This window comes from Labeo rohita, chromosome 17 (genome assembly GCF_022985175.1).
Source record: "Labeo rohita strain BAU-BD-2019 chromosome 17, IGBB_LRoh.1.0, whole genome shotgun sequence".
NCBI lineage: Eukaryota > Metazoa > Chordata > Actinopteri > Cypriniformes > Cyprinidae > Labeo > Labeo rohita.
This window is the reverse complement of record NC_066885.1, coordinates 21,580,022-21,597,790: the sequence shown is the minus strand read 5'-3', so window position 1 is coordinate 21,597,790 and position 17,769 is coordinate 21,580,022. Positions and strand designations below refer to the sequence as shown.

At 37.6% G+C, this 17,769-nt stretch overlaps 1 protein-coding gene across 1 annotated transcript in view; it reads left to right on the top strand.

The window, feature by feature from the left end:
• Positions 1-6,719, top strand: part of prox1a (prospero homeobox 1a) — a 38,716-nt gene extending 31,997 nt beyond the window's left edge. The window contains 1 exon segment of the mRNA XM_051133174.1: positions 4,888-6,719. Within this exon segment, the coding sequence (XP_050989131.1) occupies positions 4,888-5,076 (189 nt within the window). The 3' untranslated portion in view covers positions 5,077-6,719.
• The last annotated feature ends 11,050 nt before the right edge of the window (positions 6,720-17,769 follow it).

Sequence of the window (17,769 nt, the reverse complement as noted above, 5' to 3'; positions counted from 1 at the left end):
TTCTCTTCCCCCTCCCTTCCTATGATCTTGCCCCAGGAGAAAGTGTGGAGGAGGGGAGAAATTACTGTACGGCACTGTACAAAAATGTCACCCGTTTGAGACGGACAGAGTTCAGGCACGGCAGTGCTGCGGTGATACTTTGAAACTGTCGTAAGCTACTTGTAGTTCAACTACAGTCAAGCTGCCTGTAAGAAAATTTAACAAGTTACACTACAAGGTGATAAACTAGCTAGATTAAAGCTATATAAGAGGGTAATAAATAATCATGAATGAATCATCTAAATGAGCCATCATTATGCTATTCTAAAGAGACGGTTCCAAAAACAAAATTGAGTGATGATTCAAATGAATCAATTCATTATTTTAACCTTCCCAAAACTATTTGACATAGTTCCATTAAGAAAACTTAGTGATGATTGAAACTAACTAATGAATCATTTTAGAAGTGAATCACTCACATGAACCAGCCCAGATAGCACACGTACGTCTTCAAGATGTCTGTTAAAGATCACTTGATCTGGAAAGCATCTGCTGTGTACAAACATCTGACAGATGTCTGTAAGATGACAGTTTTACATTCATTCTAAATAAACGTCTTAAAGACGTCTCGTAGACGACTATTTGATATCTGATAGGAAACGTCCTATAGTCGTATTGCAGATGAGCAAACATTGTAAAAAATACATCTTTCAGATGTAAATGCAGACGTCTTTGTGATGCATGTGTGCTATCGGGGAGCGCACTAAAATGAATGACTTCCCCATGAGCTACTTGTTGAAAACACTAGCTTGTTACTAGAAAAGCTATGATATTATGTTACACAATTCAGTTAGCAACGCAGCTACTTTTAGCTATTTACTCCCTAACACCGGAACACATCATAAAAAGGGAGGTAGGCCTGGGCACGTTACAGCATATAAACCCAATCAAGCCATCAACTACACTCCGGTGAATCATACCATCTAGTTTAACTGCCATTATAAGTTCAGTATTTATAGCCATGCTATAATTTAATACTGCATCACAACCAAAAGTCAAGCACTTATGATTGTGGCGGCAGAGTGAAACATCTTCCACACCAGTCAAGGCCTTTCAGACAAGGGTATGCCTTTGATGACAGTATATTTAACACACTTAATGGAAAAAAGGGAGCTGGGGATGGTGTAGGTCACATGGATGAGATTCTTTGTCCAGACAACTGCTCACCTGGCAGGGCCTTTGAGGAGCAGTCAGAGTCTGATTGATAGTAGTGATGCCAAACTAAGCGCTGATCCCGATCCACGGGGGAGGGCTGCATTGATAAAACCAACTATAGGACTGCAACTTTAACCTTGCAGTGGAGAGGATGAATATTAGATGGTGTCATGAGCTTTGTTGCGGATACATTGATTCGGGGAAGATGGAGGAAAAATAGCTCTGGGTCTTTCCACACTCTCAAAGGCATCTTAAATGGATACTTTAACTGAAGAGCGCAACACAAAATAAGATATTTTGGAGAGTGTTTCAACTGTTTTTGTCCATACAGTGAAAGTCAATGGGGCCCAAAACAACATCAGACTGCACTGACGTCCATTATAGCGATGTGCCCAAATAATGAATTTGTGTTATATGGAAAACAAATAACACATTTTAAGGAGCCGCTAACGGGACATGGTTAGCTGCTTGCTAGTGGTAGCCTGTTACATTACAGTACATAAAATTAGGGCTGTCATGCCCTAATGCGATTAATCGCATACAAAATAAAAATTTGAGTTTGCTTAATATATGTGCGTGCTGTGTGTAATTATTATGTATATATAAATACAAAGACAACCCACAATTTAATTTGTGTGTATTTATATATAGATAATAATAACACACAGTACACACACATTTATTAGACAAACTCAAACTTTTATTTTGTATGCAATTAATCACAAATAATCACTTGACAGCCCTAAAATTAGGGAGAGATGACTAATAGGACAAATCTTGTAAAATGTGTGGTAAGCACTGCCCCTTCATAGTATACACAGAGTAAATAAAGTAAAAAGCGACCGTGCATTCAAAAGTCAAAGCCCTGCATATTAATTTCATCTTCTTGATGCCAAGAATTTATATGCAGTATAATTACCCAACGATATAATTGTGAGAGAAAGCATTGAAATATATTTTTTCCTCCCATTCTGTACAGAGTGTTTTCACGAAGTGTCATCAGTCGGCCATATTGGTAGCACTGAACGTAAGCAATGCCATTGAACTAAACTAAACTTGCATATTTTACTGATTATTGCTGCTGAAAATGGTCAATTATTGTCATTTTTTGAATTGTACTAATCGGTCAGACCAGGAAAAACATTTATAGACTGCCAAAAGCAAAAAAACTGTCTGAGGAACAAAAGGTGTTTATGGTTGGCCAAACTAAATCGGGCTTTCCAGGGCGAGAATCCTGACAACATTCATGTTTGTTTTTATCATTTCCAGTCAGGTACTGTAGGTGACATATTAGGCTAATATCTTAATTAATACTGCTCGTACATATCTTTAGAGCTATCAAAATATTGCGCCCTTTCCTGCTTACTAAGTCCTTCTCTATATGATTTAGACAGCATAAATTAGAAGAAGAAGGTTTTCAGTAGTACAGTAACTGTGCAACCCATGCACATACATCCAAGTATCGCTAATATAGCCACACATCCAGGAAACTAACCAAATTGTGACATAAGTGCAAACCCTGTATTTACTCCCTTTATGGGTTTCATAGTACACATCATTTCCTTTCCAAACACGGCATTCAGATTCGGGCACGTCCCTAAATTTCTTTTGAGTTCCAAAGAAGACAAAGCCATTTAGGTTTGGAATGACATAAAGGTGAACTATCCGTTTGAGCGTTCCTACTGCATCCTGCAAATGCTAGCGCTTTCTCTGTGGCCTGTAGTAACACTTTTAATACGACAACAGTCGTATGTCCTCATATGCAACCTTTGTGTCTGTTTCTGTGTGCCTGCGTGCCTGCTTCCCCATCTGTGTTCGAGCGTGTGGGTGTTTGTGAGCGTGTGTGGCAGTAAGCACCATGTCTGGGAAGTGTCTTGTCTAGCTGTAGGGGAGGTGACTTAGTTCTTTGCCTGGCTAATCATCTCTATAGTGTTAGCGGAGAGGGACTGTCACTGGTGCTAAAGAGATCACAGGGCCAGTCTACAGTACGCCCCCGGTCTTGGCCCTCTCTCACAAACAACAACCTCGCGCCAGAGAGGATGTGTTCTGGTTGTGGAGAACAAACTCCTCAGTAGTGCCCTACACGCTACCTGATTGCTTTGATCAGGAAAACACAGCAGTTAGAAGTCCAGACCTTGTCCAAGAGCACCAAGTTTACTATTGCTCCTTTTCACCTGTGAAATTTATGTTTAAGTTTGAGAATTTAGCTTCACTGGAACTTGATAAGAAGCAAAGCGGAATTTAGTATTTTATGGACCACTGTCAGCAGCAGAATCTTCTCCTTCCCCTTCTAGAAGTGGAAGCATATTGAGACAAAAAGACATTTTATGAGACATCGCTAACAATCTTGTGTCAAATAAAGGGAAGTCAACAAATTATGTTTCGCTCCCTCTAGGAAGTAGACTCTAAAAGAGGAACAGCTCAGGTAATGTTTAACCCAATGAGTTCCTCATGGTTACAACCTCACAAATTCTGCCATGTTCAAAACATTGACTGTAAGGTGTTATGTGAAGGTTTGACCCGTTTCGCTGGAAAAAAAAGTCTCTTTTTACTGTAACCATTCAAATGCAATTAAATACACTACCAGTCAAAAGTTTTTGAACACTACAGTTTTTAATGTTTTTTAAAGAAGTCTCTTCTGCATACCAAGCCTGCATTTATTTGATCCAAAATACAGCAAAAGCAGTAGCTGCTTTCTATATGAATATATTTTAAAATATCAGCATCATTTCAGCATCATTACTCCAGTCTTCATTATCCTTCATAAATAATTTTGATATGCTGATTTTCCATTCAAGAAACATTTTTTATCATTACTATTATCAATATTTTAAACAGCTGAGTACATTTTTTTCAGGATTCTTTGATGAATAGAAACATCCAAAGATCAGCATTTATCTGAAATAAAAAGCTTTTGTAACATTATACACTATATCATTCAAAAGCTTGGAGTCAGAGTAATTTTTGGGAAAGAAAATTATACAGTAAGGATGCTTTAAAAGAACCAAAAGTGATGGTAAAGACATTTATAATGTTACCAAAGTTTTCTGTTTCAGATAAATGCTGTTCTTCTGAACTTCTTTTAATTAAAGAAACCTGAAAAAAATCTACTCAGCTGTTCAACATAAATTATTTTTGAAGAATCATGTGACTGAAGCAGCTAAAAAAATCAGCTTTGAAATCACAGGAATAAATTACATTTTAAAATATATTCAAATATACAACAGTTGTTTTGAAATTTTCAAAAATATTTCAAAATTTAACAGTTTCTACTGTGCTTTGAATCAAATAAATGCAGGGCTGGTGAGCAGAAAAAACTTCTTTAAAAAACATTAAAAATCCTTTTGACTGGTACTGTACTTTGTCCCACGATGCTGCAGCTTGACAAAAAGGCAAGACAATTTATTTAAAAGACCATCCGAATGTGTTTCAGCAACTGAAACAAAGAGGAATTAGTGTATTGACGAGGTTTTGGGCCGATGTCCTCTCAGACTTGGCAGCCCAACACTCCCTTTTCTTAGTTTCTGCCAGAAGGCTCTTTCAGCGCTTTCAATGGTAGAAGTGCAGAATCTTATTTTCTTGTTCCTTTTTACTAGTCTCCTTTTCTTCTTCTCTTTCTTGTCTTTTCTTAATCAGAGACTTGGGATTGAAACCTAATATGTTTATTAATGTCATTGTCTCCTTGTGTATCAGCAGGTTCCGGAGCGATTCCTGGAAGTGGCACAGATCACGTTACGGGAGTTTTTCAATGCCATTGTGGCAGGCAAAGATGTTGATCCTTCCTGGAAGAAGGCCATATACAAGGTCATCTGCAAGCTGGACAGTGAGGTCCCAGAGATTTTCAAATCTCCCAATTGTCTGCAGGAGCTTCTGCATGAGTAGTGATTTGAATTGCTTACCAAGTATCATCCCTACTTTTCCCGAATCTTTACAAAGTAAGAGGTAGCATTCCTATTTTTAAGTCCCGGCTACTTTTGAATGACTTAGCTGTTGATTTTTTTTTTTTTTTTTTTTTTTTGTGCTTCTTTTTGGGAAAGTCTATAAGATTCTTGATTGTTTTGACTGTATTCGATTCCTTACCCCCTTTTCCCCTTGCCTTTAAAACGGGCATTACTGTGTTTACCACACGATGGTTAACAAACGGAACTGACACCCCGATTTTCTCTTTTATTGGTCTTTTTTGTTGAGGGCTTTGTTTTATCCCCGGATGTTTGCAATGTGTGATGGTTTTACTATTGCTGAATAAGACTTGCATTTGTAGCTTGTATAGATGTAATTATTATTTATGATTAATATAATTATTACCATTAATGTTATTAATGCTTGCTGCAAAAAAGGACGAAAGCAAAAGAAAGACAAAAAATTGACATGTGGTATTCTTGTTTCTCATGGCAATGCTACAGAAAATAAATTATTCTTTGGACAAAAAAATAATAATAATAAAGAGGGGTATACATTTTCTATGTGGGAAATTCATATATATAATATATATATATTTGATGTTATTCTTGAAAGAAATAGCATTAACTGTTTTTTTGGTTTAGCCATTCTTCTATGTTGGCTAGGGTCCAATGTTCTTGTGTTTTGTGTCCACATTGATAGCAGTGGCTCTAGGGAGGGAGGCCTACTCGTAGGTTTTTTTTTTTCCTTCACGGAGCAGCCTCTCCTGTAACTAAGCAACATGGCCATTTCATACTGGGGCAAGCCAGTTCGGCACAAAAAAAAATGGACGCCTTCCCACTGAGAAACCATTCTTGCTCATAAAAAGCACACTGTCACAACTGCTCACATAAACACACAAACACACACACCCCGCTCTCATACATACACGCTAATTCACAAACACAAACACGTGCCGTACGGCGTCAAGACGAGAGAATTGTTGTTGTTGTGGATTTTTTCCACCTGCTAGCTGGGAACACCTCTATAATTGGACCGTAAATTTAGTAGATTGTCTCCAGTTTGGTTTACAGTGTTGGCTGAGAATAATTATTTAGCAAAAGTAAAACTGTTTTGTTTTTTGTTGCTTTTTTTTTTCTTTCTACGTACTGGATTGTACATAGTTTATTTGTTAGAAAATGTACAGATTTGCTTAATATTCACAATCATCTGATTATGCTATGGCAGTGTACAGTTTATCAGTAGTGAAACTTCATGTTAGACTTTTGAGTTCAATTGTACATTTTTATGAATCATATGAAGAATTGAATTTTAGAAGCTAAGCCTGCGCCACGCAAATGTAACCAATCACAACAATTACCCCCCAAAAAGCACAGTTTCTTATCAAAACGCTGTCCACAAAAAAGAGAAAAGAAAAGAGGGCCTTCAGACTCTTTGTGCATCCCTTCCTAGTTCATAAATAAGAGTCGGCAGTAGAGGGCAAGGGCTGGACATGTGATCTGCTCTGGAAGCCTGTGCCGTTTGCATTGGGCAAATCCAGCTGATGAATTGAAACGCAGGCCGGCAATTATTGTCAGCACAATGCCTTAAAAAACCTGCTGACTTCTAGATTAATGGGCACAAAAGAGCATGAGGTGCTGTCATTCTGTCGCCAGGGCTGGCATCATCCACAGCCCCCGGACAACGCACAAAACGCCAAGCTATTCACTATGCATTGTAAAGAGAAGGAAAAACAAACCCAAAACAAAGTTAGGAGATGTTTGGCCCTGTTCTATTCTCTTGCAAGTCTCTTGCAAGCCTGTGCTGACATACGTTCTACTTTACATGCATTGTGACAAATAAACGATTTTTTCAAATCGTATTCTGTTATCAATATGAATTCATTTAAAGGTTTTGCGCAAAAAGTGGTGCTTGGTCGAGTTCAGCTATAAAACAGGCATTGTGTGTTTTACACACTTAATGAATCTGATAATTGCCTGTGCCTAGTGTTAATCACACCAGCAATTTTTAAAAAATATTTATATAACATAAAATATAACAGATTTGACTACTAAATCCTACACTGTAAAAAACAATTTGCTGAGTCAACTTAAATTAATGTCACCCCAAGTTCAGTCAACTCGAAATGTTGAGTTGTACTAACTGACAGCTTCAATAATTAAGTTGATTCAACTTTAAATTAAGGCTAACCCAGCTTTTAAGTTTAACAAACCAATCAAATATCTAAGTTGACACTTAGTACAACTTAACATTTCATGTTGACTAAACTTAGAGTTGACTGAATGTAAAAATTAAAGGTAGAAGGGTGACAAATTATTTGAAGTTGACTCAAATTGTGTTTTATTGTTTTTTTAAAAGTGACAAAAATATAAAACAAAATAGCACAAATTGAAACGTAAAAAGGACTTTTCACAGCCCATTTGAAGAAGAACAAGTTCGACGCTAAGTTCCACACGAATCTGATGTACTTTAAGCCATTTGACGTAGCACAGAGGCAATACGTGTGCATAAGTGTGTGTGCGTGCTTACCTGTGCATGTGCGTGTTTGCAGGGAGTGTGTGATATACACGCATGGTAGTATGTTAGTTTTAGTTCCCTTAAGGACTTCTGTTTATTTTCTTTTATCTATTGTTTCTCTTTTTGAACTTTTATTTGTATTTATCGCTGTACTGCATCTTTAAGACAAACCAGAAGGAGGTTATGTTCAGCATCTCTATTTTATTGTATTTCTAGAAGTGTTATGATGTTTTAAATGTTTTGAGTGGCTGTTTTTCTCCCCTTCATCTCAGCACCTCTCGAAAGGTGTTCTCGATCGGTCTACATTAATTTGGTATTGAAACCAGATGGATCTGTTTGCGTGGTTACACAGGGTCATTTGTTGCTTTGTGTCGAAAATCCTAAATGTAGCCGTGTACATTTCGCACTCCATTAAGGACACTCTATGGAAAAGGAAAAAAAAAATCTCTGAATAACCTTGATTTAAAGTTTGGGTATGATGTATACATTCATCTCACTTGTGATACACTATTGCGCATTTACATTTGACATAAGACTTTTTTTATTTGTTTTCAAAAAAGAAGAAAAAAACACTGTCATGTAGTGATCTGTACAAATCAATTGCCAAACTCAAGTTTGGGACTGTTTTTTATTACAAAGAAAGATGTTACAAAGAGAAAAGGAAGAAAGAAACTTTGTATATGACTATATTTCTGGGAAGGGGAACAATTATTTGTACTGAATGCAATGTGTTGTACAAGACTCTTGACTCTTTGTAGATTTGATGATGCTGTATTTATGAGGTGTGTGCTCCCTGAAAGGTTTTAAAACCATGATTTCACTGGCTTCGACATGTATGTAAATACAAACCGGAAATGAGAAAACACTGCCTTTCTATGATTTAGCAATATGATGTAAATAGCATTGTTATGCTTTTTTTGTATGGAAGAATTCTTTGATTCTAGTATGGTAATTCCAGCTGAAACTGTTACAATTTTCTTTGATACGTTTTGAAGGATACACATACATTGTTAACGGGATAGCGTTGTGGATTTTGTTGTCAATTTGTCATGCAGAAGTTTCATAATTTATTGGTTTAATTTATCATAATTTATTTGGTGATGGTGTACACTTTTTGGTATTTCTGGGGATGTATTGTAATATTATTTGGTAGACAGAGACAATATAAACGCCCTCCTAAGCTCCTTAAACTCTGTAGAGACATAAAGAGACACTTATGTCCAGGTAGCCATTGTAATTTCAGACACTGTAGTCATAAGAGACGCTTGAAGAAGAAAAAACACCAAAAGGAAAGAAAAAGAAAAAAAAAAAACGATGTAACTACAAAACTTTTCTTCTATCTTGTTTGGAAGGTGAAAAAAATTGTGTGTTTTGAAGTTTTTATTTCTAATCACTTAATCAGACTTTTACCTTTTGCTTTTTACCACCTACACAATACAGTAGTCAAAGTGCCTCGTGTGCCTTCCATCTCCTCGGAACTGAATGTATGTGCAGTATATATGCAAGCTTGTGCAAAATAAAAACTAAGTCCTAGATCAGGTGTTTCCTTTTGCCATTTGTCATCATTTAGATCAGCATGTTAATCAGAGGAAAAAAAAACAAGGAAATTTGGAGTTGCCTGTGATGCCAGAAGAACCCTGTTTTGGACTTAAGTAATATTTTTAAATTCATTTGACAGAGCTTCACTGAACAGCACAAAAACACAATTTTAAAAAGCAAAAATATGGATTACAATTAAAGTGAATAACATTAAAATAGTGTTAAATAGTACAGCCCGTAATACAATACCGTTTCAAAAGCACAGTCACAAGATATTAACATATTTTTGCCATGAAAAATAAAAACATTTAAAACTCTGTAACAGCTGTAAATATCTAGAGAGTGATGTTACTGCTTAAATAAAATGTAATAATGTTAAATTTTAACAGAAAGAGAGTTCAATCTGAAGAGCCTTCTTTCGCCACAAAGAACCTTTTGTGAAACAGAAATGTTTTTCAGATGTTAAAGGTTCTTTACGGAACCATTTAGACAAAAAAGATTCTTTTATTGCATCGTGAAGCACCCTTATTTTTAAGAGTGTATTTCTAAATTTCCCCCCTCAAAATGTCCCCGTTCATTTCAGTTATAAGTGACTAGATAATCAACACTGAGGTGGCTGAGCTTAAACATTATTTTCCTGGAAGCTAACTGTGTAGCTATTAAGAATTGTATAAATCAGGCCATTCTTTGATTCACTGATGGTTCACTTCATCACAGACAAGTTGTCTTTGGCAAAACAGTAGAACGGTGTCGTTTCAACCAGATTAATAAGAACAATCTGAAACGGAGATAAAAAATAAATAAATACCCACATCGACGTTCAATCTTAATTGCAAAGAAAGAGGGCGGAAAAAGGTGCACGTGGAGAGAAAAGAGCAGCGCTCACGCTATTGTGGCTCGTGCGGCGTTGTGGAGGGAAGCGGGGCGGCCGCTGCTGTAATTTATAGTCTGATACAAAGAGGCACTTTAGCGGGCCCGGACCGCTCCAGCGGCTCCGCTGAACAGGAGGTGGGGTCAGCCTCCCCCCCCACCGCCACCCTCCGCGCCATAATGACGAGCGGAGCCGCTCGCCGCTCCCCTTCTGTTTGATTTCATCATCACGCCTTTGAAAAGCACATCTTAACAGCACAACAATAAAACAGCTGTGTTTGTGTTGGCCCATTCATTGTTGAAAATTTTACCACCATCCCCTCTTCTCTCCCCTCCCTAAAGAGATAACACGAGAATAATGTCGCTACCGTGATGCTCTCTCAGAAAAGAGAAAGGAAAGATCGCTGTTATTAATTGGTTGTTATTAAAGCGGAGGGGGGATAAAGGTTTTGTTCAATATTCTCGTGAGGTAGAGCGAATTTTGATCGCTTTAGTAGCCATGTGGAGAAAAAAAAATTGGATAGAATAAAGCGCTTTTTTGTAAGCGGTGAACCGGCTGACCTCTGTCAGATCGGGGCATTTTGTTTTGGTTATGTAGAACTAGCACTAACAGGCGTGTGTGACCTTCCCTTTATCAAGAAGACAATGACCTCATCATTCCTTCTGGCATTACATGCAACTTCAGATGCAGCTGCATCGGTTTGGATCCAGGGCTCATGGTTGAAAAGCACCATGCAGGCTCTCTTCTTCGCGAACCTCTGGGGCTTCCCGCCTCAGCTCGGAGCCGACAGGCTCCTTGCAGTTGGGCTGAAGCAGCATCCTTGCATTACACGAACAGTCTGCTTCATAATCAAATACCATCTGTCGCTACATCTGAACCTGTTTTTAACATCTGTGCTTTCTGGTCTTAACAAAGCTTTAAAAACCAATTCACAACTTTCACAGCTCACCGAGCTGGATGTGTATATTTACTACCTTTAATACATCTTTCTGCTACTTTTATGAGGGCTCTGCTCTCTCCCAGCTGGGGGGGCTGTTAGGAGGGCTGCTGGTGGGATGATACTGCCTTGCTCAAGTACCAACTGGCCCGCCACGAGCAGCCAAGTGCAGAGCACCGCCGCACACCGGGTCACGGAGGAAAAGGAGCGAGACGGAGGGAGGGAAAACAAGGCGAAATGTGCCCCGATGAGAGAATGAACACCTTTTGCCAAAACAAGTTTTGTCCATTTGCCCCTCCGATGAGGAGGCTTGGAGTTGATCACGCTTGAAGCCCTATTACTGGAAATGGCACTGCAGGCCGAATGGCAACCAAGGGGAGAATCAGGAGCGTAGAGCAGAAGTGTGTTCGGGGTAAATGGGTAAGTGAAAGGTCCCTCCGAGGACAGATCGGTCTGTCACCTCGCACATGCCGAGGAATCTGCCGAGTGTCTTCTACAACTTCGAAGCCATTCGGCGGCAGATGTTACCGGTGAGGCTTCCAGAAAACATGATGGTATGTTCGCAAAAGCCAAAAGTAGACGTTAGGCTGATGCTTTCTATTCGCTATGTCTTCGCTTCAGCGATCTTTCTATTCAGTTTGTGTTCTCATATCATAATGAACCATATTAATTAGGTGATATGAAACAAAATGACATAAAAAGATATGCTAAAGCGCCATTGGTTGGGAGTTTTGCTTTGTAAGCCTTCAAATTGAGTGGTCAGTGACGAATAAGAAAATACAGGTTCTTAAAATATACATTTTGCATTCACGTTGGCTTGATACCATTTAAGAATACAATGACACAATTTAAAGGAGAAGTTTACTTCCAGAACAAATATACAGATAATTTACTCACCCCCTTGTCATCTAAGATGTTTGTGTCTTTCTTTCTTCAGTCTATAAGTATGTTTCTTGAGGAAAAAAAATCAGGAATTATCTCCATATAGTGGACTTCAATGGTGCCCCCAAGTTTGAACTTCCAAAATGTAGTTTAAATGCAGCTTCAAATGGCTCCAAGCTGAGGAAGAAGGGTCTTATCTAGCAAAACGACTGGTCATTTTTGAAACAAATTGATAATTTATTTACTTTTTATCCTCAAACTCTCATCTTGTCTTAACTCTGAACTCTGTTTTTTCCGGTTCAATACGGTCAACACAGTTAGGGTATGTCGAAAAACTCCCATCTCGTTTTCCTCCCCATCTTCAAAAACGTCCTACACTGCGGCAGAAGTACCAACCCAGTGTTTTCAAAGTGAACACGCAAAAAAGATCAAAAATGCTTTGCAAAAAAAAGGTAAAACAGCAATGTAGGGCGATTTTGACATTGAAGAAGAAAACGAGACGGGAGTTTTTCAACCCTAACTGTACTGACCCGGATTACACAGAATACGCATGCGTATCGCGGAGACAAGCATTTGAGGTCAAAAAGTATAGAAACTGTCCATTTGTTTTGAAAATGACTGATCGTATCGCTAGATAAAACTGGGATCATTTAGAGCCATTTTAAGCTGCATTTAAACTACATTTTGGAAGTTCAAACTTGGGGGCACCATTGAAGTCCACTATATGGAGAACATTCCTAAAATGTTTTCCTCAAGAAACCTAATTTCTTACCAACTGAAGAAAGAAAGACATAAACATCTTGGATGACAAGGGGGTGAGTAAATTATCAGTACATTTTTGTTCTGGAAGTAAACTTCTACTTTAAGTCATTTTTGTAATGACTTTATTAAAAATGTCATGTGGTGCAACCATCAAGTGAAAAATACTGCCATTATTTTCTTACACCTTGAACATGTCAGTGTACACATAATCATTATTTTCTATGATCTGAAATTACCAAACACCTGAGAAGAGACAATGCCAATCCCTCAGATGATGCCAACCCTGAACTAACATACAAAACTGCCAAATGTTGCAACATATAATCATTGACGTTAATAGTGTACACAGTTTGTTTGAATATATGTCATTAATTAACTGCATGGTTTTTGCTGTATGTTTCTGCCATAGTCACCACTGATACACTATTCTTAATTATAATGTAGAAAACTTTAATATTCTGTGAAGCTGCTTTGCAGTGATTTGTATCATGAAAGTGCTATACAAATAAAGATGAATTGAATTAAAATGAATCGTCAATATTTAAAAAATATTTCTATAGGTCAACGTTTTGGAAGTTGCACCAAATGACATTTTAGAAATTAAAGCCTTGTTTTGTCATAAAAAGTAAAAAGATCTTAAATTTTAAGAAACTTTATGATCTTAACCCAGCGATGAGGGTTTGCAGGGGTCTTCTTGATATCATTTCGAGGATTCATGTTTTAGACAAGATATCAACAGGCATTTCTGATATTGTTAAAAATACATATTTTTATATGTAAAAATAAAGATTTATAAACATTTTCACCTAAAAAAAAATCTCTTAAAAACTACATTCCATGATACCACAACAGTAGTATTTTTAAAATTATAGTGGGTTTGCTTCTCCTCCATGATGCTCACTTTAAAAAATGAAGCAAGTGGTACAAATACTAAAACTGGTCCCTTTTTGATACTGGTAGAATATCGCAAGGCTGGAAAGACCTCTCATCCAGTCAGATTCAAGGACCAGAAGTAAATGTTATAAAACAGTTTTATAATATATTTTCATAAACGCACACAATAATGAAAAAAACATGCTTCTCATCATGAAAGAGGTGTACTCATGTCATTTGATGTATTATGTTGAATAAATTAATGGATGCAGAAAAAATACACATTACTTCACTGACCCACATAACAGAATCTGATTCAAATGTTTGTTTTGTAACATTTAATGCTGGTTAATTTAATTAGGTTTTCTCCCTTTTTCTCCCTCTGTGCCCCTTTTAGAAAAGGCTAATGTTTCAGATGACTTAGTGACACCTGGTGGTAGATTCATTACTGTGATCTCTGCTAATAGAGTCAGTTCCCACTCCTCCAATGTTGGGGGAGGACAGACCACAAGCCCGTCATTAATTAAGAGCCACATAAGATCATTAAAAAGTCAATAGGGCCTTTCAAGTCTGTGAGCGTTTTCGGCATGCCAACTCAAAGCTGGACCTTTTAAATCAGAGAGGCAGAATAGCCACAAGCATTTCACTTTCAACTGGCTTCTGTTTCACTTCCAAGTCCTCCTCTATTAGCATTTCCAGAGTTTTCTTATGCAAAGACCATCTCATATTTGATAATGTGCCTCAGTGCTATTCTCTAAGGGCGACTCTCTTTTCTTGATACGTATGATGTGTATGAGTGTGCATAGCCTTAGAGTGCGCCATGACTACTTGTCTGTTTGTTTCATTCGGGCAAAGAACTTCTGATGTGAAGACTTCTGGACAAACTAGCTTTATTTTGCATTTCATGTCATGTGCTTTGAAACCAACATGATTTACTTTGCATTAAAAGTCAAAGTATGTTCAGATGTAATGTTAAAGTGTTCTACACAGAGGAACAGAATTGCTCAAAGACAATGCGTCAGCATATGAGGCCTCTTCAGTATGGAAGCCTATTTTCTGCCTTAAAGGTAATTCTTCACTAATGTTAAAAATAAGCAATAAAGTCACATTGTGGGATAAAAATAGTGATAGAGTGAAATAGTGATCTCAGTGACTTACAAACACAAACTTTCAAAAGTGAGGGACAACTGTGTAGCATCTAAAGAGCCTACAACTCTCATTCCTCCTAATTGTCATGCCTGGCGTCAGGTTTCTCAGACAATGGATAAGAAAGACACAGTCGAGCTCTGAAGATGAGGAATGGCATGCTTGCAATGTGCCTAAGAAGTGTGTGTTTTATTTTCAACTTTTACAAGTTAGTCCTGGTCCTCCTAAGGAATAACCTTGCCCTGCTTGTGTCAAGGCAAGGCATGCCTTAGAAGGAGATATCCTCTTGACAGAGCAGGCCTCTCATTCCTAAAGCACTCCATGGAACACTTTTAACGCTTGGGTTACAGCCCCCTTAATCTGAGCTTCTCATGAGTGATGCATTGATATGGTTGATATTTATACATGTTAGACCACCACAGCAGGCAGTGCCACCTTACCACAATATTTCACATAATCACACCAAAATTGAGGTTAGAAAATAGGCAAAACATTTTTAAGGGCTGCATACAAAAGAAAAAAGAAATGAGGAACCACCCACTTTTTTATATTTGAAAAACATATTGTTAATGAACATGTCATCCAAATAAAGATTGTCTTACAGACAATTCAATGACTTTCAATGACAACTCATGACTTTTGACTCGTTACATAGAAATGGTTCCTTGGAGTCATTTGTTCACAAATCAGACATCACAGCTTGTGCTGTGTTCACTGATGCATGAAAGAAATGCTGGCACTCTAAATGTGCGATTACATTTACTGTTCTGTGAAATTTTGTCGGTCAAATCCGGTCATTTCAATATGAATTTGCACTGTTTGAAATTTCAGGTAATCTCATGACAAAAACGTACCTGTGGGAACTTTTCGCGAGACGCGCAATATGTACCAATAAATACATATCACTGCAGTTTCTAACGGAAATGAACACTAGATGCTGTAAAACAGCGAGCACTTGTAATTGTTTTCGCCCCCAAGATTACCAGATTATTACCCCCCTAGTATTGGTATGTTTTGGGTTAGGCGTGGGGAAGGGGGTAGGATTAGGCAATCACGTAGTGATTTTTTTAACGAGAGGGGTAATAATTTGGCAGGGCCGCTCAGTGGACATTTTAAGAACTGTGAAGAACTGTGGTGACACGTACCAAAACTAACATCAAGGGGTCATCGGATGCCCATTTCCCAAGTTGATATGATTCTTTAGAGTCTTAATGAAAAGTCCATAATATACTTTGGTTAAAAATTCTCAATGGTAGTGTAAAACAACACCCTTTTTACCTTGCCAAAATCGGCTCTGCAAAAATCATCCCATTCTGGTCGAGGCTGCTTTAAATGCAAATGAGCTCTGCTTGCCCCGCCCCTCTCTTCTCTCTGTGGAGTGACGAGCCTGTTTACTTTAGTCGCATTTAGCCGTATTTAGCCGCATTTAGCCGCATTAGCCGCGTTTAGCTGCTAAACTTGCTAACTAGCACATTATTAGGAAAGGTGATCACAAAGATTCATAGACACTCATGTCAATCAACTATTGTGGGAGTGGCCTCTGTCTGTGTGACGCCACCACGACAGGCATCTGAGAATGGCTCAATTTGAAAAAGGGAATATTATTTTTACAGATTAATTAAAAACCACTGCATGGATTTTTATCATTATAGGGTAGATTTGTACATACACTGCCAACACACATTAATGTTCAAACAGCATGTAAAAGTGAACTTAGCATCCAATGACCCCTTTAAAACTTACCATGTGTACATTCATCTGTTCAGGAAAAAAACCAAACACTCTTTTGGCATCAATCAGTGGACATTTCTGTTGGCAACTGCAGTGATATGTACTTATTGGTACATTTTTCATGTCTCGTCAGAAAGTTTCCACAGGTACGTTTTTGTCATGAGACCAGGTTGGATTTTTGACTTGTTACATAGAAATGGTTCCTATGAGTCATTTGTTTACAAATCAGACATCACAGCTCATGCTGTGTTCAATTAAAGAAAAAAAAAAGCAAGCTATCAAAATCTTGAAAAAATAAGCAATATGCTCCCAAACGCTGGGGGTGTGTCCGCTGTTTTCCACTCGTGGGAAAGCTTCCACCTCTCTCAACTGTTAAATACTGCTACAACCTGAATGGATGACTGAGCTGTTTTGTAAATTAGCACAACCAGGTAATATGCATTTACAACGAAAGGAATAGCTAGCTAGCAAACTGTAGGCTGTAGTAACTTGTAATTGAGTGGGCAAACCACTGATGCTAATGCACTCTAGTTTTTATAGTATGAGCCCATGCTCAGTGGCTCCAGTGTGTCATCGAGACATGATTTCAGGCCTACCCGAAAAATCCTGAAAGCTCTGCTGTCCCCATGCTGAGAAAAATTAGTACTTTAGTTCTAGAATAAATGTGAATATGCATTAATTCATCTCACTAACAAATAAAATAAAACTGATTCAGTATTCCTCAAAATGAATAGAAACTGTGAAATGCATTTCAGAACATGATGCAAACCTGCAATAAATAAATATATGAAATAATACAAATATCCTTTATGTATTTAATCCCATTTTATTAACCAGTGTCTTTGCTGCTGACATTTGATGATCAAATTCAACCATAATAATAAGCAAAAATAACTCAAGAAAAACTAACTTTTTTTTCTTTTTTTTATTGCTAAAGAATGTTGAACTTTTTTTTTCTGTGTTCTATTTTACAGACGTGAATTTACTTTTCCTTCAGCCTGAGGTTTCTGGTCTTTAAGGGCTATTACTTTTGCCAAAAATATAACTTTTTATAATAAAAACAAAAAAGCAAGCCCTGCCCAGATTTAAAAAGTAACGCAAAAGTAATGTAACACATTACTTTTTATAAAAAGTAACTAAGTAACATAATTAGTTACATTTTTTAGGGAGTAACGCAATATTGTAATGCATTACTTTTAAAAGTAACTTTCCCCAACAGCAATACATTTGTAACATTTATAATGTCTTTAGAACAGTGCTGTCAAAATTAGCGTGTTAACGCAGGTGATTAATTCACATCAAACAGGAGACTTTTTCAGACGCACACTTCACCTCAGTGTCAGGCACCAGTCAAAGGAGCACAGAAAAGATACAGGTGATGAGGCAGCTTCAGTTGAACAACAGTGAACTGCGGTCA